Genomic DNA, 26,792 nt, shown 5'->3' on the forward strand with positions numbered 1-26,792 from the left:
AATGAGGCAATACCGGTCACCTCCAAGCTTCAATGCCGAGAGCACTTTTGTGCAGTCTGACTGTCCTAGCTGACAGCAAATAGCTGGTGCAATCCACAAAGCTGATAATGGAGTAACACGGATAGTGAGGGCTTAAGAGTGACACTAAATGTTAAGAGCCAATTAATAAAAATAAAAGGAAAAACTAAATGAAATGCTGAAGTTTCACAAGCAGGGCTATGCTACAGACAGGGCCACCATTTTAAACACAGGCAAGCTAATCTGACTGCAGCTGCACATTCCAGCCCATTTTTAGTACGATCCTGTTTCAAAGCCAAACTGAGAAAGTGACACACAAGATAGTCTCAGAGCCTCTTATGGAAAAAATGGGAGCAAGCAAGCAAACTAGGGTTGCTTTATACCAACTCTTTTTCTTAAAAAAGTGGAAGTCTTGTTACACATCTCTTCAATTCATTCAAAGAAAATGCCCCAGAACCATTTTACTGTCTTTACAAAAATTACTTAAAATACACGCAGCTCATCAAAAGCTTTTGTTCATTTCTAATTATGCCCCAAGCTACAATGTGACAGACAAATGTGAATTAACCCCATACAACTCTTGCAATATAAAATAGATCGCCTTTCCCCACTAACAATCAATGTTTTGTGTGCACAAGTGGACTGATTCCTTTCATGAACTATGGTTGTAGAAAGGTCACTTCGAAACATGAGATTTTTCATCAAGACGCTGGTAATCTAGTGATGGGAGACAAGGAAATAGCTGAGGAACTTAATAAGTACTTTGCGTCAGTCTTCACAGTAGAAGACATGAGTAATATCCCAACAATTCAGGAAAGTCAGGGGGCAGAGTTGAATATGGTTGCCATCACAAAGGAGAAAGTGCTAGAGAAACTAAAAGGTCTGAAAATTGATAAATCTCCGGGCCCAGATGGGCTACATCCTAGAGTTCTAAAGGAGATAGCTGAAGAAATAGTGGAGGCGTTAGTTATGATCTTTCAAAAGTCACTGGAGTCAGGGAAAGTCCCAGAGGATTGGAAAATCGCTGTTGTAACCCCACTGTTCAAGAAGGGAACAAGAAAAAAGATGGAAAATTATAGGCCAATTAGCCTAACCTCAGTTGTTGGCAAAATTCTAGAATCCATCGTTAAGGATGAGATTTCTAAATTCTTGGAAGTGCAGGGTCGGATTAAGACAAGTCAGCATGGATTTAGTAAGGGGAGGTCGTGCCTGACAAACCTGTTAGAGTTCTTTGAAGAGATAACAAATAGGTTAGACCAAGGAGAGCCAATGGATGTTATCTATCTTGACTTCCAAAAGGCCTTTGACAAGGTGCCTCACGGGAGACTGCTGAGTAAAATAAGGGCCCATGGTATTCGAGGCAAGGTACTAACATGGATTGACGATTGGCTGTCAGACAGAAGGCAGAGAGTTGGGATAAAAGGTTCTTTCTCAGAATGGCAACCGGTGACAAGTGGTGTCCCGCAGGGTTCAGTGTTGGGGCCACAGCTGTTCTCTTTATATATTAACGATCTAGATGACGGGACTGGGAGCATTCTGGCCAAGTTTGCCGATGATACAAAGATAGGTGGAGGGGCAGGTAGTATTGAGGAGGTGGGGAGGCTGCAGAAAGATTTAGACAGTTTAGGAGAGTGGTCCAAGAAGTGGCTGATGAAATTCAACGTGGGCAAGTGCGAGGTCGTACACTTTGGAAAAAAGAATAGAGGCATGGACTATTTTCTAAACGGTGACAAAATTCATAATGCTAAAGTGCAAAGGGACTTGGGAGTCCTAGTCCAGGATTCTCTAAAGGTAAACTTGCAGGTTGAGTCCGTAATTAAGAAAGCAAATGTAATGTTGTCATTTATCTCAAGAGGCTTGGAATACAAAAGCAGGGATGTACTTCTGAGGCTTTATAAAGCACTGGTTAGGCCCCATTTGGAGTACTGTGAGCAATTTTGGGCCCCACACCTCAGGAAGGACATACTGGCACTGGAGCGGGTCCAGCGGAGATTCACACGGATGATCCCAGGAATGGTAGGCCTGACATACGATGAACGTCTGAGGATCGTGGGATTATATTCATTGGAGTTTAGGAGGTTGAGGGGAGATCTGATAGAAACTTACAAGATAATGAACGGCTTAGATAGGATGGACGTAGGGAAGTTGTTTCCATTAACAGGGGAGACTAGGACGCGGGGGCACAGCCTTAGAATAAAAGGGAGTCACTTTAGAACAGAGATGAGGAGAAATTTCTTCAGCCAGAGAGTGGTGGGTCTGTGGAATTCATTGCCACAGAGGGCTGTGGAGGCCGAGACGTTGAGCGTCTTCAAGACAGAAATTGATAAATTCTTGATTTCTCGAGGAATTAAGGGCTATGGGGAGAGAGCGGGTAAATGGAGTTGAAATCAACCATGATTGAATGGTGGAGTGGACTCGATGGGCCGAATGGCCTTACTTCCGCTCCTATGTCTTATGGTCTTATGGTCTTAAGACATAGGTCGCAGTGACAGAAAATGTAGACAAAAAGATTACTTTTGTCATAAAAAAAGAACATACAGTGTTTCTGCAATATTTGATCATGAACTGTGTGCTCACTTTACTGCTGTGTACATCACATATGCACATTAAATTCTCGAATAATATTTGAAGGGACTCAGTACAGAAGAAAATTGTTTTCTGCTGCTTTACTTAACCATCAATGCAGTTTCAGTGTTGCTAACCTCTTGACTATCTGTAAAGCTGTCCCACATTACACCTTTGGGTTACATCCAAATGATTTCAACTGGAAACAGTTCCATGAGGAAAAGATTAGGTACCACTATGATAGTCCCCAAGGTTGAACAACCCAGCAATACCAATCAACTTAGTTTGTACGAGTATAATTGGCTGCTTATGCAGCACTCAAGGTTGCAGAATACCAGACACTTGTGAAACCACAACCCAGTAGGGAATCAGTGCTGTCAGGAGAAAGCAACCAAGGAAAAATACAATCTCAGTGAAATAGTAATGAACTGAAAAGAAGCTGATGAGAAGATTTCATATTGCTTCTCCACAAAAGGTTCTCCAGTTTTAACAAAACGTGGAGAACAGTTTTGCCACCAAAAGCTGAGGACTGGCTATAAACTAGACAACTGCTCTATTTTTAACTTAGTGGAAGAATACTGCAAGTGAATTTTGGTCAATTGCAATACAGTTGCAACTATACCATAAGAAAATAGCATTGTGATCCACAGTGAGGCAGTTTGATGGCTTGCATCCACTCAAATATTTACGACAAGAATTGGAAGCCACATCCAATACCAATGGGCATCCAAGAACTCTTTTATTGCTTTCACATGCATGAGGAAAAACAGATCGAGATTGGCAAATAAAAACCAAACCTACCCACTGAGCAAACTGCCCAAAGAACATGTAGAACGATAAACATCAAAAGTTGTTGATGCTGCTCATAATGTTAACTTATTATCCGTAAATTCACACCACGGTTGAAATGGGGATCCCTGAACTGTCTGAAGATGTCATGGGAGATGAAAGGAGCTTTCTCATTAATTATTTCTGGTTTTGTTCACATTGTTTCTGTATATGAATACAACACATTTTCAGCAAGGACGTGTGGCTGTCTTTCGGGTAGGGTTTTCACAGAAAATGGTTTATAGGAGTAGAGCTTTATTATGTGGGTGGGCGGGCAGGTGGGTGGGTCGGTCCGTCTGGTCTCTGTCTCTCTCTCTCCCCTCCCCACCCCCTTCACAATATTCAAATTGAATTTCCCCAAATAGAAAAGTTTGAAATACAAAATTGCTCAAGTTGCATTGATCCAATGTTTCCAATCTGCTTGACCACAGTTTTGGCGTCCAAGGATTCGTCTACCTCATGTTCTAAAAGGCCTCTGATGAAACTCATTACTTTAAAATAAAGAGGCAAGTACAGTGGAGGAGAGCAACAGATACAAGAATGTACAGAAAACACCTCCAGTACAAAAGATTACATTTATGTAGAGCCGAATAGATTCAAGTCTACCTGCATGCTCTTAATACAACTTTGGGAAGTTATTTTTTATGAAAAAGTTTTTAAAAGAGCTTGAACTAAGAAGCAAATCAGTTTACATTTCCAATCAATTCTTTAGCTGATATTTCCTAGGACAGGTTCACTATATCATGTGTAAAAAATAGTAATCCATCTGATAATTTATCCGAGCAATTAAATAATGACCTTATCACAAGACAATACACATTCATGCAACAAACGGTATCAAAAGGTTTTTACACTTAGTAAAAGGCTCACCTGCATATTTTGCTTTGTTGTTTTCATCCATGGACCAGAAACAATGGTCAAAAGCAAACACCTAATAAAAGAAAATTCCAATTACCACTTATGTAATAATGACCGAATATACAACTGAGCTTCTAAAAGCTTCTGATGCACTTTTCCCTCTCTACAAAAATGGTTGAAGGCAATCTTTATTGCACAACAAAAAACACCACAGAAAAGAAATACTTTTGCTCAAATGGTATTAAAGTGCACAAAGCTTACCAAAAATAATTAATTGAATGTGGTTATAAGAAAAACTAATACACAAATATTGTGCTGGAGCACAAGTACACTTGAGATTTAAAAAATTATAGCATTTTGTATAAAGGATTACATGGTATGAACTAGGACTGGAGATGTTTACATGCTTCTTCATCAATAAATATGAGTAGATCCAGTAACACACTGAAACGCTCCCAGGGTACCCCTGAATGTTTGATGTATATCAATGTAATAACAACTTGAAATGTCTCAAGTTTGGTTCTTTGAAGTGGGGGCAGGCGGTAAAGGAAATTTGCATTCCCAAGTTATAGCAGAAGATAAATTCCTCAGATACTACAGCCTGTGGGCTATTCTAAAGTTCTAACACTTTAGTGCGTCAGCAGCCCAAAATGCCTCAAGTTGCTTCATACACTGCATTTCAGAGGTGCAATCATTTACTTAGACAGAGGTGTTAGAGATCCAGTGCAAGCAATTTCCCAAAATAAGACAAATAACCAAATGAGTCAACATATTTGACAGTTTTGATGGAAGTACAAAAGTTGGCCATACCTTGAGTAAAACTTTCTTGCTTTTCTGTCAAATAAAACCAACATAAGGAAGCAGATAACAGGGGCAATTCTCTCACCCTGTTGCACTGCTCGAGCAGCACAGCGGACCGGGAGACATCTGCAGAGGCCGTTTTGCACTGGGCATCACAGCCATCACAAGTCTCCCAGCCAAAGATTTCCAGAGTAATCAGCTCTGTGCTGGAAATTGGCACCGAGCTGATTACCATATGAAAATCATGATTTTAATGTAATTAGCGGACACGGGACTGAAGTCTCCAGGCCTTCTAGCAACTCTTCCTCCCCCGGCCAGGAATGGTGCACTCCAGTGGGGGTTACAACTGCTCCCCACTAATGGGGAACAGGCAGCCGATCCCACTGGAGTGAAGAGAGGCCAGTGAGGACCCCCCAGGACGTCAGGGGTAAGCCTGGCCCCCTTGGCACTGCCCAAGGGGCATCTTGGCACTGCCAACTGGGCATTGCCAAGGGGTGGGGCCAGAAGCAGCAGGACCTAATGGGGGGGGGGGGTTTGGCTCTGCAAAGCCAGCGATAGGATGGTTGCGGGCCTGGCCAGCAATCAGGAGGCCAGCAATACGCAGCCACTGCACATGCGCAGATCTCCACTCTTGACAGATCGGCGCATGCACAGTTGCCCACTCAGCGCTATGCTGCCAGCCTCCCAGGGGGGAATAGGCTCTGCCCTCTGATTTTCAGAGAGAATCCCGCTAGGGCACTCTGTGATGCACAGTGTCGGAGATTCAATTTGAAAATTACGCTAAAAATATCGGCAGGAGTTACTCCTGTTTTCATGCGAATTGGGGACTTGGAATTTTTTTTGGGAGAATCCTGCCCGACACCTTGGCATATCAGCTTCGTTAAAGACTTTCAATGGAAATGTAGTAGTATGTCAGGAGCTACCACTGACTCAAAGTGGGACATCGTCAACATTATTCTAGCAGCAATTCAAATTAATGAGTCAGGAAAAAATAATGACTATTTTAACATTCTTGAATCAATACAGATATAACTGTGTAGTTTCGCCATCAAATAAGGACTATTTTTAAGGTTGCAATTATGTGAAAAATAAGCAATCTAAAGCAATTAATGGCAACACTAAATATTGAAAAATTCCCCCCCCCCCTCACCTCTTCATGATATTTGTTTATAAATCATATAAGAACAGGATTCAGAAACCACTAGAGTTTACACTTGGGTGAACAAATGCAAAATGACATGATTAGTTTGAAGAGCGAGAGAGAGAAAGTGTGAAAGAAAGAGAAATAAATAGAAAAGAGAGAACAAGAAAAAGATTACACATAGAGACCCAAGACATTGGAATTCAGGTATTTTAGGAACTAACCTACACCAGGCAAATTTAAGACCCAAAATCTTAATATCGCACAGCCCTCACAATTCAATTGATGTTAACAATGTGATTCCATAAAGGAATCACTGAGTAATTTTAGATTTGAAGAAAATATCAACTGAGTTATTGACACAGTAAGTAGTCTCACAACATCAGGTTGAAGTCCAACAGGTTTATTTGGTAGCACGAGCTTTCGGAGCGTTGCCCCTTCATCAGGTGAGTGAAGAGTTCATTTCACAAACAGGGCATATATAGACACAAACTCAATTACAAGATGATGGTTGGAATGTGAGTCTTAACAGGTAATCAAGTCTTTACAGATGCAGACAATGTGAATGGAGAGAGGGTTAAGCACAGGCTAAAGAGTTGTGAATTGTCTCCAGCCAGGACAGTTAGTGAGATTTTGCAAACCCAGGCAAGTCGTGGGTATTACGGATAGTGTGACATGAGTTATTGACTGCACAGACGGAGGCATTCAGCCCATCAAGTCCATATGTCCATCAAGTCTGTATGACAACACAATCAGTCCCATTCCCTTACTGCACCTGTATAACCCCAGAGGTTTATTTGCCTCAAGTGTCCATTCAATTTACTTTTAAAATTGTCGATTGTTTCTGCTTCCACACCCTTGTAGGCAAAAAATTCCAGATCATCATCAGCAAGAACTGCTTTACGCAGTGAGTGGCATTTTCCTGGCGCCTCTTCTCAAAATCTTTAACGTGTCTCCTCACCCTTCTACTATGAGCTAATGGGAACAAACTTCCCTTTGTCTTCTTGATCTAAACCAGTCATAATCTTACACACCTATAACAAATCTCCCCTCGATCTCCTTTGCTCCAAAAAGCTAACCCTCTAAGAGTTTCTCCAACCTAATCTTGAAACTAAAATTCCTCATCTTTGGAAACATCCTGGTAAATCTAATAAACACCCTCTCAAGGACTCTCAAATTCTTCCCAAATTGTGGTGAGCAAAACTGGATGCCACACACTAGCTGTTGCCTAACCGGAGTTTTACAAAGGTTCAGCATAACTTTCCTGCTTTTGTACTCAATTGTACTCGATTTCTAAAGCCAAAGATCCCATATACTTTTCTATTGACACCCTCAATATGTCCTGCCGACTTCAAAGATCCCCAGGTCCTTCAGTCTGCTAAAGACCTGTGCCAATAAGCCAATATTTACTCACCCTTCCACCAAAAATGTATCACCTTATATGTTTCTATCTTAAATTCCACCTGCCTCTTTTCTGTTCATTCTGCTAGCCTGCCTCTGTCGCAGTTCGCTGTCATAGTTCTGAAAGTTTGCCACACTTTCGCATTTGTTAGTACAGGTAATTTTTAAAATTGTATTTTATATTCTAATCTCCATTTATATACATCAAAAAGAAGTGGGCCTCACTGACCTTTGGGACACACCACTGTTTACCACCCTGGAGTTTGAAAAACAAACATTTTCCACAGTTTGCTGTTTCCAGTCCTTAAGCCAAATTTTTTTTTATCCAAGTGACACTGACCTTTCTATTCCATAAGCCTCAATTTTCATAGTCTTATTTTTTCTTTATATAGATTGTTTTATCCCTCACGGGCAGTACTGTACTGATTTAATAAGTATTCAAAGATGTGCAGGTTAAGTCGGCTGGCCATGCTAAAGTTGCCCCTTAGTGTCCCAAGGTGCGTCGGTTTGGGGGGAATTAGCAGGGTAAATTCACAGGGTTATGGGAGAGGACGGGGTGTGGGCCTGGGTGAGATGCTCTTTTGGAGAGTCCGTGCAGAATCAATGGGCCGAATGGTCGGCTTCTGCACGCTAGGGTTTCTACCATTCTTTGCAAGTGAGCATTTTAGGCACTGTGAGTCCTTAAGCATTTGGCTAAATATGTTTCAGAAATGCAAATCACTGCCTGCTCAGCCATTGACCACACTTAAGGCTAGGGTTATACTAGCTGTACATGAGATTAAAAATGTAATACAGCAGCTCCTCTGCAACTTGTGACCAATTTTGCATTCTTTAAAATGAACATAATAATTCATGCATCTAATGAAGTTGGCATACGTACCTTAGGCCCTTTCCTTAAAAAGCAAGGTCAGTCCATCAATGCAAAATTGAGTGATGAAAAGGGCATCAGATCCACCACCAAGTCATCAGCAAGGAAAAAGAAAAACAAAACAATATTAATTTTCTGAACATTTATCAGACTTTAAAACCCCCCTGAGGAATGCTTACTTTAAATTTCGTCAACTGCTGCCCTTAATACAAGTGCAGAGCATCATTTTAACTACTGTGCTATACTTTATAATGCATTCAGGAGCTTGTTTTGACTTTTACAATTTTTGAATTGGTGAAATATTTCTACAGCCCCCAAAAGAATTACAACGAGAAAAAATGTCCAAGTAAAATGTCAGTCAAAGAGCCAAAAAAAAAACAGCTTTCTCAATTTTTTTAAATTCATTTGTGGGACATGGGCGTCACTGGCTGGCCAGCATTTATTGCCCATCATTAGTTGCCCTAGGAGTCCAGCAGATCGTCATGCACAAGACAATTGATGGCACGAGGGAAAACAGCTGCATGTACGATCAATGTTTAGGACAAATCAATGAACATAGAACATAGAACAGTACAGCACAGTACAGGCCCTTCGGCCCACGATGTTGTGCCAAGCTTTATCCGAAACCAAGATCAAGCTATCCCACTCCCTGTCACCCTGGTGTGCTGCATGTGCCTATCCAATAACCGCTTGAAAGTTCCTAAAGTGTCTGACTCCACTATCACTGCAGGCAGTCCATTCCATACCCCAACCACTCTCTGAGTAAAGAACCTACCTCGTATATCCCTCCTATATCTCCCACCATGAACCTTATAGTTATGCCCCCTACTAACAGCTGCATTCACCTGAGGAAATAGTCATTGAACGTTCACTCTATCTATCCCCTTCATCATTTTATAAACCTCTATTAAGTCTGCCCCTCAGCCTCCTCCGCTCCAGAGAGAACAGCCCTAGCTCCCTCAACCTTTCCTCATAAGACCTACCCTCCAAACCAGGCAGCATCCTGGTAAATCTCCTCTGCACTCTCTCCAATGCTTCCACATCCTTCTTATAGTGAGGTGACCAGAACTGCACACAATATTCCAAATGTGGTCTCACCAAGGGCTATAATTACATCCAGCGATTCTGATGAATTAAAGCTATGAGAGAGAAGCTTCAGATATTTATAAACAGTGGACTGCAACCTTATGGAAATGTCCACTCTGATGGCTACTTCACAGAAAATCAGGAAAGATTGCTTTGCTGCTGCTCATGAGATTCCAAGTGCCTCTGTGAAATAGCAACGCTTCTGAGATCATAATGGTCAACACTAATCTGATTAGCAAAATTATGTAATTGTACTTTGACAGCATCTCCCATGTTACCTCACTTATTCCTGATCCCTATTAATCAACGGACTTTTTGCAGTTAATCCTCAATGGCATCCATCAAACACATACTCATCTAATATGCATCACCCTGCTAGAAATTTATGGTTTGTGAAATTCTACATTACATTCCATGAACAATTGTTTTGCTAAAACCAATTTTGGACTGACATTCTAAACAGCAATTAACAAAATTTCAAGGTGTATTTCATAGAATCTGCACAGTACAGAAGGAGGCCATTCGGCCCATCGAGTCTTTACCGACCACAATCCCACCCAGGACCTATTCCCGTAACCCCACACATTTACCCTGCTAATCCTCCGAACACTGGAGTCAATTTTAGCATGGACAATCAACCTAACCCGCACATCTTTGGTATTTGTCTGCTCGTCACGCCACATACTTGGCCAATGTCACTTGTGGTAAAGTAGTTCTGCTAAAAGTATTCATGATCCATAGATGTATTCATAGAAATGAAATATATACAAACTCTCTCCAAATCAGTTAGACATACAGACCATTTGATTATTCCATTTTACTCAGTGCCAGAATGGTTTCATTCCACAAACACGAGAGCATTCAGGTACCAAAACAAAAATACTTCTTGGTGTTAAGATTCCGTTTTCAAACAGCACAATTCAAGAAACTTGTTGAAAATTACTTTGTTCCATTGTTCATTCTTCATAGTGGGCAAGTTGAGTCGATATTTATGAAACCACTGTCATAAAACCACAAAAGGGAAATTTCACTGCAAGAAAATCTGGCCACAGGTAGATCTGGCCATGAAAGCCAATCAGCGATGAAAATAGGTGACAACTCATTCCAAAAACACACTGATCAAAGCCTGTAAAATGTGCAAACCATGAGTCAGAAATCAAGTTCAAGTTCTGCCCTCACTTGACTCCTCCGGTACGGTGCAACACTCCTCCTCAGACCAAAGTTTGAATTATGGAGGAGGGGCTGTAACAGCTGCTGAAATTTCAAAAGCAATCCTTGCTCAAAGTTTACTTTATTACAAATCACCATTGCAGTAATCAGCCCTGATTTTCATAGAATCCTACAGTGCAGTAGGAGGCCATTCAGCCCATCGAGTCTGCACCCACCACAATCCCACCCAGACCATATCCCCTTAACCCTATGCATTTACCCTAGCTAGTCCCCCTGACACTTAGGGGCAATTTAGCATGGCCAATCCACCTGACCCCCACATCTTTGGACAGCGGGAGGAAACTCACGCAGACACGAGGAGAACGTGCAAACTCCACACAGACAGTGACCCAAGCCGGGAATCGAACCTGGGGCCCTGGCGCTGTTTTATTTTATTTAACAGTTTTCTTTTGTAGTTTTATTTTTTTTTAAATTCCTGATGAAACTGTTAAAAATTTGTCCATTATATGATCACTTTGAACTGTAAAGATTGAGGCATTTTACATTCAGGCTTCATGGTGTGTCAAAGTCTTGCTACTGTTTAAAGTAATATAGATTAACTGAGGGTGCTAGAGCTATGGAAAAGCTTTTTCTTCACGTTGGTATTTCTTGACAAGGCTTTGGATGTGTTCAAGAACAGATGGTTTCTCAAAACTACACGCTCTCATACATAAGGTACATGGAGCAAAAAGGCATTTATCATTTTCATACGGCCAGGTATCAGAAAGAAATTGCATTATTGATTAAAGACTGAACATGGGCGGTATGGTGGCACAGTGGTTAGCACTGCTGCCTCACAGCGCCAGGGACCCAAGTTCAATTCCGGCCTCGGGTCACTGTCTGTGTGGAGTTTGCACTTTCTCCCTGTGTCTGCATGGGTTTCCTCCAGGTGCTCCGGTTTCCTCCCACACTCCAAAGATATGCGGGTTAGGTTGATTTGCCACGATAAATTGACCCTAGTGTCAGGGAGATTGGTGGGGTGGATGTGTGGGGTTGCGGGAGTGAGGCCTGGGTGGGATTGTGGTCAGTGCGGACTCGCTGGGCCGAATAGCTTCCTTCTGTACTGTAAGGATTCTATGATTCTATATAGGGCGGGATTTTCTGGCCGTGCTCGCCCCAAAACCAGAAATTCCCGCCCGAGGCCAACGGATCTTTGCATGGTCTTCAGAAAATTCTGATCATATTTTGCCGATGGCATTGTAAATTGAGAGTTATCAAATACTTTGGAGTCAAGTATACTTACTGGAGTGGGGTTTGATTACAGGGTGACCAATAATAAGAGTGCTAATAGTAATTAGAAGTGAGATGAGGAGGAATTTCTTCACCCAGAGGGTGGTGAATCTTTGGAATTCTGATGGCTCTGGAGGCTCAGTCATTGAGTACGTTCAAGACTAAGATGGCTAGATTTCTACATATTAAACACATAAAGGGATATGGGGATGGCACAGGAAAATGGCAAAGTAGAAGATCAGCGATTATCTCATTGAATAGTGGAGCAAGCTCAAAGGGCTGAGTGGCCTACTCCTGCTCCTATTTCTTATGTTCTTCCTCCTTACGCAGCATTGGGTGAGTACTAAATCCCCCAGCTAAAATTGGGGAGGCTCAAAACCATCACTTTCATGAACTCCATAACCTTGCCTCTGATCGTATCACCATAACCTATTTAGTGTTACTATGACTGTTTGCAACCTTCTTAGCCAATGGGTCTTGAGCTTAAATTGGAAGCCCACTGTCACAAATTCATACATACTCAACTTTAATAACACAATTTACCTCTGGTTTCATCCATGGCTGCCACTCAACAGCTCAATTACGCCAATCCTTTCCTGGCCAGCCATCATTTTTGATAACCGTCAGATCATCGAACTTTCTGCCATCCTATCCTATCTTGCACCAAGCCACATTTGCCCATTACACCCATCTTCAATGATGTGCACAATGGTTCTCAATCCCTCAACATCTTAACTGTAAAATTCTCATCTTATGTTAAGAACTTTTATGGACTTGCCCCTTTCTAATTTTATAACATTCAATCACATACTGTAAACTTTCCATTTTGTTTGTGTATTGTCAAACTTTTCCCCAATATTGGCAGACATACCTTAAACTGCCTCAGTAACTCTCTCTGGAGTTCCTTCAATACCTTTTCTACTATTCCTCTTTTTAAGACTCTTCTTTAAAAAAATTTCTTGACCATGTTTTTCCCTCATCTCTCTCATTCTCTCCTCCTTTGGCTCGGCATCAATTTTGTCTTATGCTCCCACGAAATGCCTTGGAATATTTTTCAATTTTGAATTCACTATCAGCTGATGTTGACTAAACATGGTGGTGGAAAACTGCCATCACATGCATCATGTGGAAATTATTTCCTTCCACTATGCTCTCTGAGTGAAACAATCTTATTGGGAATACAGCAAACAGAGACCTCGGACTCTCCAAAGTTAGGAAAGGAAATCCAATCACAGCATCCTGAACCGTTCTTGATGACTTCCCCAACAGTCAACACAGGCCCTCAATTAATCATCAACATTGACATCAAAATTCAGGTCACTATACTGCGAGTGGAAGCACAATGGAATTTCAAAAGAAACAGACTGAGAAACCTTTCAAAAATCAATTGACACCCACATCAGGTGAATTCCACCAATCAATAATATCTTCAACAAATGCATAGGAATTACTAAAGCTATGTTAAAGTTTACCTCTGGAGACAGGGGAGGTGGGGGTGGTTAGAAAGGCATATATTCCTTATTAAATGGAAAATTGAGAGGCTTTCCAACAGGAATCATCACAATGCTGGACTCCTGAAACTCAGAGCCATGAAAGGTGGGAGAGCCAAGAGGACGCGAGTGTCTTTTTTTATTAGACACATCAATAAGCCATTTATCCCCTTGATCCCACTCCGCCATTCAGTGAGATTTGGCTAATCTGAGAATTTACTTCACATACCTAAACCTGGCCCTGCCATTCAGCCAATTTCCTAACCAGATCAAAATTTACCTTCAATTCCATGAACTTTCAACTTATGAAGGACTTTATCAATATCTTCTGGAAGTTGACACAAGTAATATCCATAGGTATTGTCCTAATCACCATCTTAGTGAACTTTCCAAAAAATTCAAATCAGATTCATCAGGTGTGGTCTATGCCCCACAAACCCACATTAGCTTTCTCCGATCAGTTGAAAACTTTCAAAGCTTTCAGTCACTCGACCCTTAATTATAGGCTCCAGTAATTTCCATACAACAGATATTAGGATAACGAGTCTACAATTCTCCGATTCCCTCTCATACCTTCTGTAAATAGAGGAACGACATGTATATTTTTCAACCAAAGGAACGGTTCCCAAATCAAGAGAACTTTGGAAGGATATAGTTTGGACATTTTCAATGTTCTCACCTATTTTCATCAAAACTTTCAAGTGGAAACAATCTGGCCCCGAATACCTGTCACTCTTAACAGTAATTATAAAAAGAATGGTAGTAACATTGCTTACGTTAATTTGGCCAAATCCCTGAACTGGATTCAATACTAGTTAGGTTGGGATGTCTGGTATACCAACTTCTTCCTATCAGTAAATACTACTGCAAAGCAATTGTTCAGTATATCCAGTATATGCTTTGTTTTAACTGAACACATCAATGTTATCAGCTTTTAAAAGGACTACATTGCTCCTGAGCACCCTCCTTTTCTTAATATAATTGCAAAACTGTTAATTCTGGTATCTCTTGCAAGTTCTTTTCCATAATCTCTTTTTGTAACTCTGGCTGTTTCATCACCCTTTGCCCTGCTTTCCATTTGCTCAGGTCTTTCATTTTTTCTCTTTCTTTTAGCTTTATATTGTCTATTATCCCTTAGTTGTCCATGACATTTTTGTTTTTGAACACATCCCTCTGATTGCGTGTTATTTAAGCCATTAACATAATTTTCCAGTTTTCTGAGGACAGTATCCATCTCATCCCAGTGAAGGTAACTTTACTAATAGCTAGAACCTTAAAAGCTGTTTTGCATCTCTTCCTTTCAAATACTACGCTGAACTCAATCATATTATGAATGCTATCGGGTAAGTGTTCACCTACTGTTAGGCTGCTAACTAAATCTGGTTCATTACTCATGATTAAATCTAATATGGCATGCACCCTTTGGCTCAAGTTCAATTGCTATAGGCAACTGTTCCAGAAACAATCAACAAATTCACTATCTTCCTAGAATGTCCTAACCTGTATATCCCAATCCACAAGCAAGTTGCAATTCCCCATTAAATCCATTCTGCCTTTACTACATGCATGTTGAATCTCTACATTTATGCAATCTTCATTGATGCTACCAGGCCTAAAACACAACCTCCACTATAGTTTAAAATCCTTTTCTATTTCTTAATTTTACTTGAAAGACTCCATTGCCTGTTTACCTCTGGTTATATTCTCTATCACCGAAGTGATTTCATCTTTAATCACTAAGGCTACTCCTCCCCTTCAATTATTTATCTCACTTTCATAACTTAGACTATTTAGTTCCCCAATTCTGACTGCTTTGTTGCAATGTCTCAGCAATGTCTCCCGTATCATACCCTTGAAGTTGAATTTAGAATCATTGAATGGTTACTGCACAGAAGGAGGCTATTCGGCCCCTTGAGCCCACGTGGCTCTCAGAGAGCAATTTAGCTCATCCCACGCATAGCCCTTTCCACTTAACTCAGCAAATTATTTCCCTCATGCTTCCACCACCCTTTAGGCAGTTTTGGAAGAGAATTCCAGTGAATGGGGGTGAGAAAGCTAAAACACACTGTGGGGCAAAGGGAAGGGACATAGGGAACGCCAGGGTTAGAAGAGAGAGAGAGAGACAGACAGACAGGAAGGAGGAGTCCATAAAGAGTTTAGAATACAAGGTTGAGAATTTTAAATCTATTGTTTTGGGGGACCAGGAGCCAATATAGTTCCCTTAGAGGTACAAAGTAAGGGAACATGGGGTGGGATAAGATACAGGCAGCAGAAGTTTTGGATGAACTGAAGCTTGCGTAGGATGGAGGATTGGAAACCTGCCAACAGAACAATGATACAGTAGAGTCTGAAAGGGACAGATATTGATAACAAATGGGAACAGACAATCTGCTTCAGCCCCAGAAGCGAAGGGAAATAGATTGATCACAAAAGGCAGAATTTTGTAGGAGGGACAGAAGGTGACGGCTTTCTGTATAAACACTTAAAGGTTGTTCTTGCTCACCAACTCTAGCTCGCATCATCATTTGAACTTGCGAGTTGCACACGGAATGTTACTTACTAGTTTATTTTTACTGTAAATCAAGTCTCATTCAGTACTCAACACTTGGGGTAATATTTCACAGCTCTTGAATAATTACCACAAATGCTTGGTGAGCCCAGGGCTCAAGGCATACTGACACTGTTACAATCATTGCAATTACAACCAAGTCTAGCATTAAGATATTTTATTGGGATTTCTTGCCAATAACCGGATGCAACAGTAGTATAGAAATTATCCAATTTTCATTTTTCTTGCTGACTAAAATACCCAGTTAAATTGAAACCAGTCTTCCTTCTGTTTGAATTGGAAAATCAAACGGAACAGTTCTACAGCTGCACAAAGAAAGGGGGAAAGCAACAAAAAACAACTATGTTCTCAGATTTCTCATCACATTCTTGTAAGCGACAAAGGATGACTTGCATTTATATAGCAATCTCAGGTTGTCCCACAGCTCTTCACAACTAATTACACATTTCTGAAGTGTTACTGTTGTAATGTGGAATAGCCAAATTATGCGCAAGATCCTTCAGCAGAAATGTGATCGTGTCAAGATAATTAGTTTTAATTGTGTTGATTTAGGGATTGGCCAGGTCATCTAAAAAGAAAACATGCAGCCCTCCCTCAGCTCTACAAGTCAGCCGAGATTGTGTGCTGAAGTCTCTGTAATGGGCCTCGAACCCACAACCTTCAGACTTGGGAGTAAACGCCACCAGCGTTTTGAACAAATCCAGCTCAAATTTGTAGAAAAGATCAACTACTCAAAGAGGGAGTAGGGAGTACTCAAAAACCTTTCACATGAAGACTCGAGTTTGATTCACACCAAAATTATTTTCAATTCCAAGATGGCTTGAAACAAAAATGCACTCTGTCTCTGCAAACGCACAACCTACCAAGAAGCCTAGTCAATTATTTCCACATCAATTATTTTTGTCCCACCTAGTTTAGCTTCATTGATTATTAAATTACCCTGCAAAAGATAGATTCCAAAATTGGAGTTAAACCCAGGAAAATATCAACCTAGGTATACTCAAAACAGATATAACCAGTCTACTGCAAAATAGGCGGCATTAATATAAGGCACAGTTTCAAACACCTGCATCTCAAAGAGCAGAATGAAGGGCAATGAGAGAGAGATATTGATGATGCATAGAATGCCCAATGAATTTCAAATATTTTATGAATAAAGCATATATATGGGAAAACAACAATTAATTTCAGTGTTGCAATATGCAAGAGGCATTTGTACTTACTATTTCAAATATTTTATTTGCTCTTTTCAATATTTCTGCAGAGTACATCCATAATTTCCTGTGCTCTGGGCAGAGGCAGGGTCACAACCACAGGGACAGGTGGATTTTCTCCCTCTCATTCTAATCAAATCGTTTGCATGAAAAAGTTTGGAAAAGGTAAACTAAAGAAAAATACAAAATGCTCTTCCTAAACTAAATACCAATGACAATTGTAGTCTGTGTCATGGTGTGCATTGGGACAGTAGATTGCCCAACAGTGAAAGTTCATTGCAGTGTCCTACCTTCATCAAACACTTATTGGGGGTTAAAGTGCAGTTACACAAGCCACTGCTCGAACTAAAAAATAGACTACAGTGAAGTGATTAGAACCCAAAGAAACTGAATGACTGACAAACCATGAATACAAATTGGCAACGCCCTTGTGCAATTTTTTCTTCTTGCTGTGCTTCTAGTATTTTTTTTAAGAGGAGGAACTATATCCAAAGTAAATCATTTGTTAACAGTTTGTAAAGTGTTCTGTCAAATTGAAATTTGCAGGATGTACAATTAGTATTCATCCTAGTAATTTTCATTCTCAGTTCCAATAGAATCCCAAACGATTATGCCAAGTACAGACAATATCATCAACAAATTATCACTTCAGAAGCTTCTTCACTGGAGGCTTAAAAAGGCTTAATGACTCTTGGTAATGAAGCAGTAACTACACCAAATATTGATTCCATTTCCCGAATCTTCCAAATGTACAAAAATGTAATTCATCTCATTTGAAAATCATTTACCTTTTCATCAACCCTACTTATTGGTACTGTTAAAACATGATGTCACAGGCTCTCTCATTTTCAATGGAAATGTTCAAATTGCTATTTTTTTTAAATCCATTCTCTGGTTGAAAATTATGCATTCAAAGAAAAGTAAATACAAATGTTGGAAATATTCAGCAAGTCAGACAACATCTGTGGAGAAAGAATAAAACATTGTGACTCTTTTGGGTCAATGAATAGTCATCGTGACTAGAAAACAGCACCATTTAGGGAGGTTAGCACTGCTGCCACCAGAGACCAGAGTTCAATTCCCGGCTTGGGTCACTGTCTGTGTGGAGTTTGCACATTCTCCTCGTGTCTGTGTGGGTTTCCTCTGGGTGCTCCGGTTTCCTCTCACACTCCAAAGATACGTGGGTTAGATGGATTGGCCATCCTACATTGCCCCTTAATGTTAGGGGGACTAGCTAGGGTAAAATGCATGCGGTTAAGGGGATAGGGCCTGGGTTGGATTGTGGTTGGTGCAGACTCGATGGGCCGAATGGCCTCCTTCTGTAGGATTCTATGATCTGCTTGTCATGTAGGGGTAAAATCATCAGTCCTTTGAAACCAGGATAACTCTGTCAAGCTTCAAGTGTCCTCAATAAACCAATCCTGGAGCCATAGGTCTTTGGGAAGAGGGAGTTCTCAAGCCAGGGTTCTTCTGTTTAGTTGTTGTCGAATCACAAATCCGTCTTGCTCTATCATTTATATGAGTAGCATATAAATGATGGTTCTGATAATGAAAATCGTTAAATGGAAATTATCTAAAGATGGGCTTTGAAGATTTCAAGTGATGTGGATGTGATAATTCCCTTTGACAGCTTGTTCCATTGTGGGATTGTCCTTGGGAAGAAAGATTGTTGGTACAATGTCTTGGAAACAATTATCTTTCACTAATTGGCTTTCAAACCAGGGATGGCAACCTAGCCTGGAGGGGAACAGAGGAAATGTTTTGAGAACATGCTGAAGGCCTTGTTGAAAAGGAAGCAGATTGATATCAATGCATGGGAGGAGGTACTTGCCACAAACCATATGGTGTGGCTGCACCTCAACCCAACAAGTTAACAAATCAGTCAGAAACTGACCACTTAAACTCTGTTGTGGAAAAACAATGAGCTCTATCACCTAGAAGGACAAGAGCAACACTTGCACGAGAACGCCAGCATTTTCAAGTTCCTCTCCAAGCTACAGACCATCCTGACTTGAAACTATATCGCCGTTCCTTCACTTCACTGTCATTGGGACAAAATCTTGGAACTCCCTCCCTAACAGCATTGTGGGTATTCCTACAACACATGGACTGTAACAGTTCGAGAAGGCAGCACACCGCCACCTTCTTGAGAGCAATTAGGGATGGGCAATAAATACTGATCTCGCCAGCAACAATCCCCATCCCATGAATGAATAAATAAAAACAAACTGTCTTTCCAGTTTATCTGGATGGCTACCCCGTGTTTTGCCATTGCCCCAGGGCACCCGGTACTTGTTGCTGTCAATTCCCACCAGCCCGTTGCATATACTATGGAAAATTGTCAGTCTACCTTTCTCCTTGCTTTACTGTAGTGATTCCCATCCAAATTTTCAAATAAGGATGTAACACTGGTTTATTTTCCATACTGATTCATGTAGAATCATGCAACATTTCTTTGGATCCTGCTCTCTTTCCTTCTGTTTTCATAGTTTCTCCACAACAGAGTTTATGTGGTCAGTTTCTGACTGATTTGTGGTTTGTTGGGTTGAGGTGCAGCCACACCATATGGTTTGTGGCAAGTACCTCCTCCCATGCATTGATATCAATCTGCTTCCTTTTCAACATGGCCTTCAGCATGCTCTCGAAACATTTCCTCTGCTCCCCTCCAGACTAGGTGCCATCCTTAAGTTGTGAAAAAAGCATCTGCTTTGGAAGCCGATTATTTGGCATGCAGATGCACTGTCCAAAGCAGCAGAACCTATTTTGCATGGTCACGGTTGGTAGGCGACCCAAGTCTCACTGTTATACAAAAGAGTAGTAACAACAACAGCATTTTAGGTTAAAGCTATTGTCCTCTTATGAAGATCTCTATTGTAGAAGACAAGGTTGCACAATTTTTCAGAAGGCTGTGCTGCCATAACTGATCTCCTCTTCGAAGAGAAAGATAGCTGCTGAGACATGGAAGTGTTCAACAACTTCTAACCTCTCCCTATCAATAACAATAGCTATTAATTAACATATTACCAGATGGTTCATGGTCTTAGTTAATAAATTGTAAGTGCTGTGTGAACTCTAGTAAAACTATCAAATCCAAGTCATTTCAATGCCAAGGTTATTTAACTAGATAAGGATGGATCCCTGGATGCTGGCGAAATCACTATTATCCCAAAGGTTATCTCATTTACAATTCAACACTCAATGAATATGTTCATTAGAAAACAGAATTATCTGATGCTTGATAACAGCCCAAGGTTGCACTATTTCATTTTTATTGAACAGGGATCAATTATTTTAGACCAGATCTAGATCAATAAAGTTTCTCAGTTGGAAACAGATGGAGATAAGAGATTTAAATGATTGGTGCACGATATTTCAATTGAAATGATGAGAAGCTTTTGAAATACCCTTGTCCTCCTAAACTTTTGTCTGTGGGTGGTGGAGAAAGAAAGGGGCTGGTTAGTAGAATTCTGCTACAGGATGTTGGAGGCTCCTACAAGTAATTTACTGGATAAATTGTTAAGGATTTACCTAGCAGCAACAAAATTTTAAGGCTTGAAAGGTAGAAATCTGCCTAACAACAGTATTAGCCAGCATTTCTAGGGGCAGGCAAGCCTCTAAGAGTGATCAGGGCATTCGAAAGGCCAGAGAGCATCTAAAGATGATCAGGTATGAATTGCTCTAGTAGTAGAAACAGGTAGTTCCAGAAGCAGAAACGGTTCACCTAAATGACTGGGTGATTCAGGGCTACAGAAACGCTAAGATCCACAAAAGGAAAGAATTCAAGATACATAGACAGCCAACTATCGAGTCTGAAATAACAGAAGGGGAAACAGTGCAACTGTTCCCCCTCAGAAACAGCCAGAGTCCAGTCCACACCTGCCAAGAGGATAGGATCCATTTCACAACAAAGGGGTTAAATATGTTAATTAATTAATTAGTTAATTAATTAACCCCAACATCTTTTACTTCTCAGAGATGCTATCGTGTTGCACCCAGGTCTTAGAGCCAAGGCACTGCAGGAAACCTTCATTACGGCAGGTTAAGTATCTTCACTGGATCAAGAAAAGATGTTTCCCAGATTTGATGATCAGCCCTATTGTGTGGTAACTTATATAAGCTGGATTTGACTTGTTTGGAAAAGGCAGTCTTCGTTGGTTCATGGATCATAAATATGTTTTGGAACAAGGGGTAATCTGTGCATGTGTTTAGTTATTCATGTACTTAAGTGACAGAGTAGTGTCATCCTTTTTGCTGTGTATTTTTATTTCTTTTAAATTAATAAATATTCTTTAATAATTGTTTATATGATGACTGGATTGGTTTCTCACTGGATTTTACGTGACTCGAGTATAAACAAACATTTAACATTTAAGAAAAACTTGGATGGGTTCATGGATGAGAGGGGTGTGGAGGGATATGGTCCAAGTGCAGGTCAGTGGGACTAGGCATAAAATGGTTCGGCACAGACAAGAAGGACCAAAAGGCCTGTTTCTGAGCTGTAATTTTCTATGGTTCTATGACTCCTCACATCAGCATGGTTTGCGACAGAAAACATTAGGTGCAATGGGATTAGTGTGCTCGAATCACACTTTATAAGCTCTCCTTCACACTGATGTAGAAAAAAGTCAAGATGGCATGAGCAGTGTCAATCCTTGAATTTCTTCTGCAATTAACAGAACATCATAGACTAGAGTGTAGTTATGTGCAGGGAAGCAACCATGCCCACATCCAGTTTCTTATGGGTGAAACATTGGATAGCATGTGCATAATTAACCCCACAGGCAAAAAAATGATGGTTGCACAGACTTGGTGTGCACATGGATTCTGTGATCTTACCTGAATATTACCTGATTCAATGCTGGGTCAGAACCAGCCGCAGCAATGGGAGTGAAATCAACAGTGCCGTTGACTAGCAGTATTAAAATAGCACATGGGGCAAGAAACAGAGGTCTAAAGGTCACAACAGCTGCTTGCAAAGACTGCCACAAGCCAAATAATAATATTGTCCGGCTTAGTCGGCCAAACATATCAGGCAGGGAGAGCACCAATAAATTAAGTCCTGGATCAGATTCCCACTGTGTGCTGAGTTAGTTATTCCAGCACACACACAGCTCTGACGAAGGGTCATCTAGACTCGAAACGTTGGCTCTATGCTCTCCCCACAGATGCTGTCAGACCTGCTGAGATTTTCCAGCATTTTCTGTTTTTGTTGTAGTTATTTCAGCAGTTGGGAGTGTTACTCAGTCTCAACCCCAGAGATTAAGAAAAGTCAATTAACTTCCAACGGTCAGCCGATTCCTTTTGGGAACCAAGTGAGGATGTCAGGTAATGACAAAGCCAACCTCACCCTTCCTCATGAAAATAACCTACTCAAGCTGGCCCCCTGGCAAAATGTCCCAAGCACACAAACACAGTAACTTCTACTGGAAAAGCACTTCATTTTAAGTAAACAAAAGTGATTACAATGGATTTCTCAATAAATCTCAGTAAACAGGAATGCTAGCACAAACAAAAACCTTTCTCAAATTTAAGCCGCACTTTCAACAGAAAAAGAACAAGCCTTTAACAGAATGAGTGCAACCAGATTATTCAGCATTTGCTACAAGAAAGCTTCAAGCCACAAAATTTCACACAGTAGGATTAATTAAGATTCAAGTCAACAGACATACTCCAGCTTTCTCACTCATACATGGTGGCTCAATGTTCACAGAGTCGATATAGCACTGTTTTGGCCAGCTGTGTCTGCTCTGGCTTTCCATAATAGCAATTATCCTAGTGTCACTCCCCCACCTTCTCCCCGTAACCGCACATTCTTCCTTTTCAGATCCAGTTCCCCCTTGAATGCCTCAATTGAACCTGCTTCTGCCACAGTCTCAGGCAGTGCATCATTGCAGCAAGACAATGCAAGGAAGATGGTAGGTGACTATTTTAAATGGATTCACTGTTAGATGTATGAAAATGTAATTCCGAATGTCTCAACCAAAAAGCAATATTTCAAATTAATACATATGTACAAAAAAACTTTACATTGTACTTAAAAAGCTGTAAAATTCACAGATTACCTCAGATTGCCTATTTGCTCCACCTTCTACTCCAGCCTAAAACTCTGAACAATGTCCCTCAAATTCTGGCATAATATGCATCACCAACTTCATTCATTCAGCATTGGCAAACGCACCTTCAGCCCTAGTTGTAGAATTCCCCCACTAAAGTTCTCTATCTTGCCTTTAAATCTTCCTCCTTGACCTTGAACTAATTACCCTTTTAATATTTCCTCATTTGTTTTAATGTCAATTCTAGCCAGATTATGCTTCTCTGAAATTCTTTGGGAAATTGTCCGATGTTAAAGGCTTTATATAAAGCCAAGTTGCTGTTGCATATTGTACTTGGAATCCAGAACTGTCTGCCCTTAATTAAAGCAGCTCTGTAAAATGCCAGATTGTATATCAAATACATTGTTTATATTTTGAAGCAACAGTAACAATCACACATGTACGACTGCTTAAAAGGAGTAATCTTTGTTGGCTACAAACCTTCCCCCCCAAGTGACATGGCTCACATGTATTTCGAACAGCATGGAAAACTAGATTGCCTTCAGAGGTTCCCACTTATATTCACAACTGCAACACTGTGCAAACACCAGGAGAAACCATCATTTAGTTGTAGCCCATGACCTTGGAGGCAGAAAGCATGACTGCTAAAATCAGACTTATTCTAGGACAGATCGTCACTCCAAAGTGGTTGGTTTTACTTATACTACACACCAGTACAGTCCTTTTGGAGCCACACACAAAATAAATTGGTAACTGGGCTAAATCCCAAGAGGAAGGAGGTCTGAGCTTCTATTACTGAGTGATGTTTTAACATTGTGCTGGTTTAGTCTGGAACACAGAACCAAAGGGATTAACCTGATGATTAAAAGAACCTCATTCAAAAAAAAGAGGACTTAGCTCTTAAAAATTTCAAATACTACTGAACTGGGAGGACATGGAGCGAATATATAATGGCCAAGAGGAAACAGGCTGAAGTCAGGAATCATGGTTCATGGATATAGATTGGCCTGTGATTAGAAGAATGAGGACACAACAGCATGCAGCAGCACATAGACATCCCAAAACACGGAGTAGAAAAATAAATTGCCAAAAATAAACCTTAGGACTGGTATCCACATTAATGGGAAAGTAAATGTTTTAAAATATATATTTACATCATTTTAGATGTTAAATTTTTAACACTGATCTTATTTCCTTACCACAGGTTACATTGCAAGATTATACAGACCAAAAATGCTATTCCAAAAACACATTTATCTGCCATTTACAACAAATTCATCTCATGCCCTTGTCTCGACCACTGTGTTTGAGAATCAGTTCCAACCTTTGACCACCCTTTGTGCGGAAAAACTACAAAAGCTTGTTCAGCAATTCTCCTGAGCCCCTGTCCTGCTGTGTTGTCGTATCTGAAAGTACTGCTCTGAGTTTCTTTTGTCCCATTTGGTTATCTAACATATGACCATGATATTCTCTTGAAGAGTGTTGTTTAGGCAGAAGAAGCTACCTTATCAAGTGATTCCTCCTTGGTCTTCCTTCAGATACTTGGCAGCAGCTTTAATGCTTTCCTCTGTACTATCTCCAAGTCTAGGTTTTTAAAATTCATATATGGGATACAGTGGCCAGCATTTATTGCCTATGCCTGTGTACCCTTGAGGTGGTGGTGATGAACCATATTCTTGAATACAACTTTGGGCCATTCGGAGGGCAGTTAACAGTCAACCGCATTGCTGTGGATCTGAAGTCACCCATATGCCAGACTGGTTAAGGACAGTTGATATCCTTCCCCAGAGGGCATTGGTGAACTAGTTGGATTGGGTAGTTTCTTGGTCACCATAACTAATGGTTACTAATAACAAACTTTTTGTCCCCAATTTATTTAATTACCTGAATTCAAATTTCCCAGGTCCCATGGTGGGATGTGAATTGCTGTCTCCGGATCATGAATGTAGACATCTGGATTACTAGTTCAGTAACATGATCACTACACTCACTACCAGATCCCCTAAGGATGGGCCATGTTGTGAGAACCAGAAATGTACATGTGATTTGACCAAGGTATTCTACAAAGAGAGAGAGAGCTAGAACACCTTGTCAAGTCTATTCTTCCCACATTTGACCTGTGGCTGCCAATTTCGAAAAACTGATTTTTTTAAAAACTTGCAACCACCCAATTTGCTTCCAAATAATGGTCCACATTGATATTGTCTGTAATGATCAGACACTGCAATATTCCATTGTGGATTTCAGGTCACCCCTGCTGTTCATGACCTCATGAAAAAAGAATTTCCTTGACTCAATTAATGTCTTGTAACACACTGACAGCTATTCATTGAAGTCCCCCTTCCGTATGAACTTAAGGCTTATTGTTCAGTGAAAACCAGAGAGTATCTATGTGGTACGGACCTATAAATAGCTGGCACCACTTGTCTCAACTTTTGCAATTATGCTATCAGATTTTACATCTTAAGCTTTATTCAGTCCATTAGGAGGAACACAAAATAAGATGCCTGTCCACTTAGTAGCAATCCCCTTGCCAGGCCTCCTTTGTGACCAGTTAACCAAGTGAGGTATAATTAGGTGCAGAAGCAAAAAGTTGCTTAAAATCAACATACAATAGCAAATCATGAACAGCTATTGTGACAGTAATGGTATATACAATTTATACGGGTGAACTGCAATTCTACACCATGCACTGGATTGTAAATGTATTTATATTCCAACAAATTGTGAGCCAATTTGTCTGAAGTAGGCAATACTAATTCTCATCACACATTCTTATTTTACAAGGATTACCCAAGTCATTTCAAATCCATGAGCTAAATATGTAAAAGTACCCTTTCCATCAACCGTTGGAAGAGGTGTTCAAACCTTAAACCTCAGCAAAATTCTGACAACAGTAAATACAGGCCATCAATTCAAAATCAATTAATCTCACTTACAAACATCAATGTAAAGGAATTGATTTTGTGTTCTTAAATGTGCAAGACGTCCGGAACTATCTTTGTGTGCTTCCTGTGAGCTATATTTGTTTTAATGCAAATAGCAATCATAATGCACTAAAGAAGTGCTTGCTCAGAGAATCACTCCAACATCAGGATTTTACTGTAGTGCAATTAATGGACTCCACATGGCAATAATCATATCACAGAAGATAGAATCATACTGTTAGCTACTTATGTCAAATTCAAAGAGATACCAACACCCTGAAAGAAAACTTTGCTAACCTTTCATTGTTAGGATAAACATAGTTTAAACTGATGCCTGCACAGTTGATCATGGGTACTTTTTGAAGCCGGGGTGCCTCCCACACTATAGACACAGCAGGTTTCTATTCGATTGAAAGCATTTCACAGAAGCTGGAAATTCAGTGCATCTAAAAAAATTATAAAATGATTTAGATTTGTTCTGGGATTTTTGCTATCATAGAAGATCAAGGACGTAGTTAAACTCAGTCAGTAGTA

General features: G+C 40.4%; 1 protein-coding gene across 5 annotated transcripts in view; it reads right to left on the reverse strand.

The window, feature by feature from the left end:
- Positions 1-26,792, reverse strand: part of kif13a (kinesin family member 13A) — a 319,880-nt gene that overhangs the window by 232,464 nt on the left and 60,624 nt on the right. For all 5 annotated transcript variants that reach the window (XM_078241905.1, XM_078241898.1, XM_078241903.1 and 2 more), the window contains exons 3-4: positions 8,493-8,505; positions 4,282-4,342 (exon numbers count right to left, since the gene is read on the reverse strand). In XM_078241905.1, coding sequence (XP_078098031.1) covers positions 4,282-4,342; positions 8,493-8,505 — 74 coding nt within the window. The remainder of the gene's footprint in view (positions 1-4,281; positions 4,343-8,492; positions 8,506-26,792) is intronic.

This window comes from Mustelus asterias, chromosome 2, assembly GCF_964213995.1.
Source record: "Mustelus asterias chromosome 2, sMusAst1.hap1.1, whole genome shotgun sequence".
NCBI lineage: Eukaryota > Metazoa > Chordata > Chondrichthyes > Carcharhiniformes > Triakidae > Mustelus > Mustelus asterias.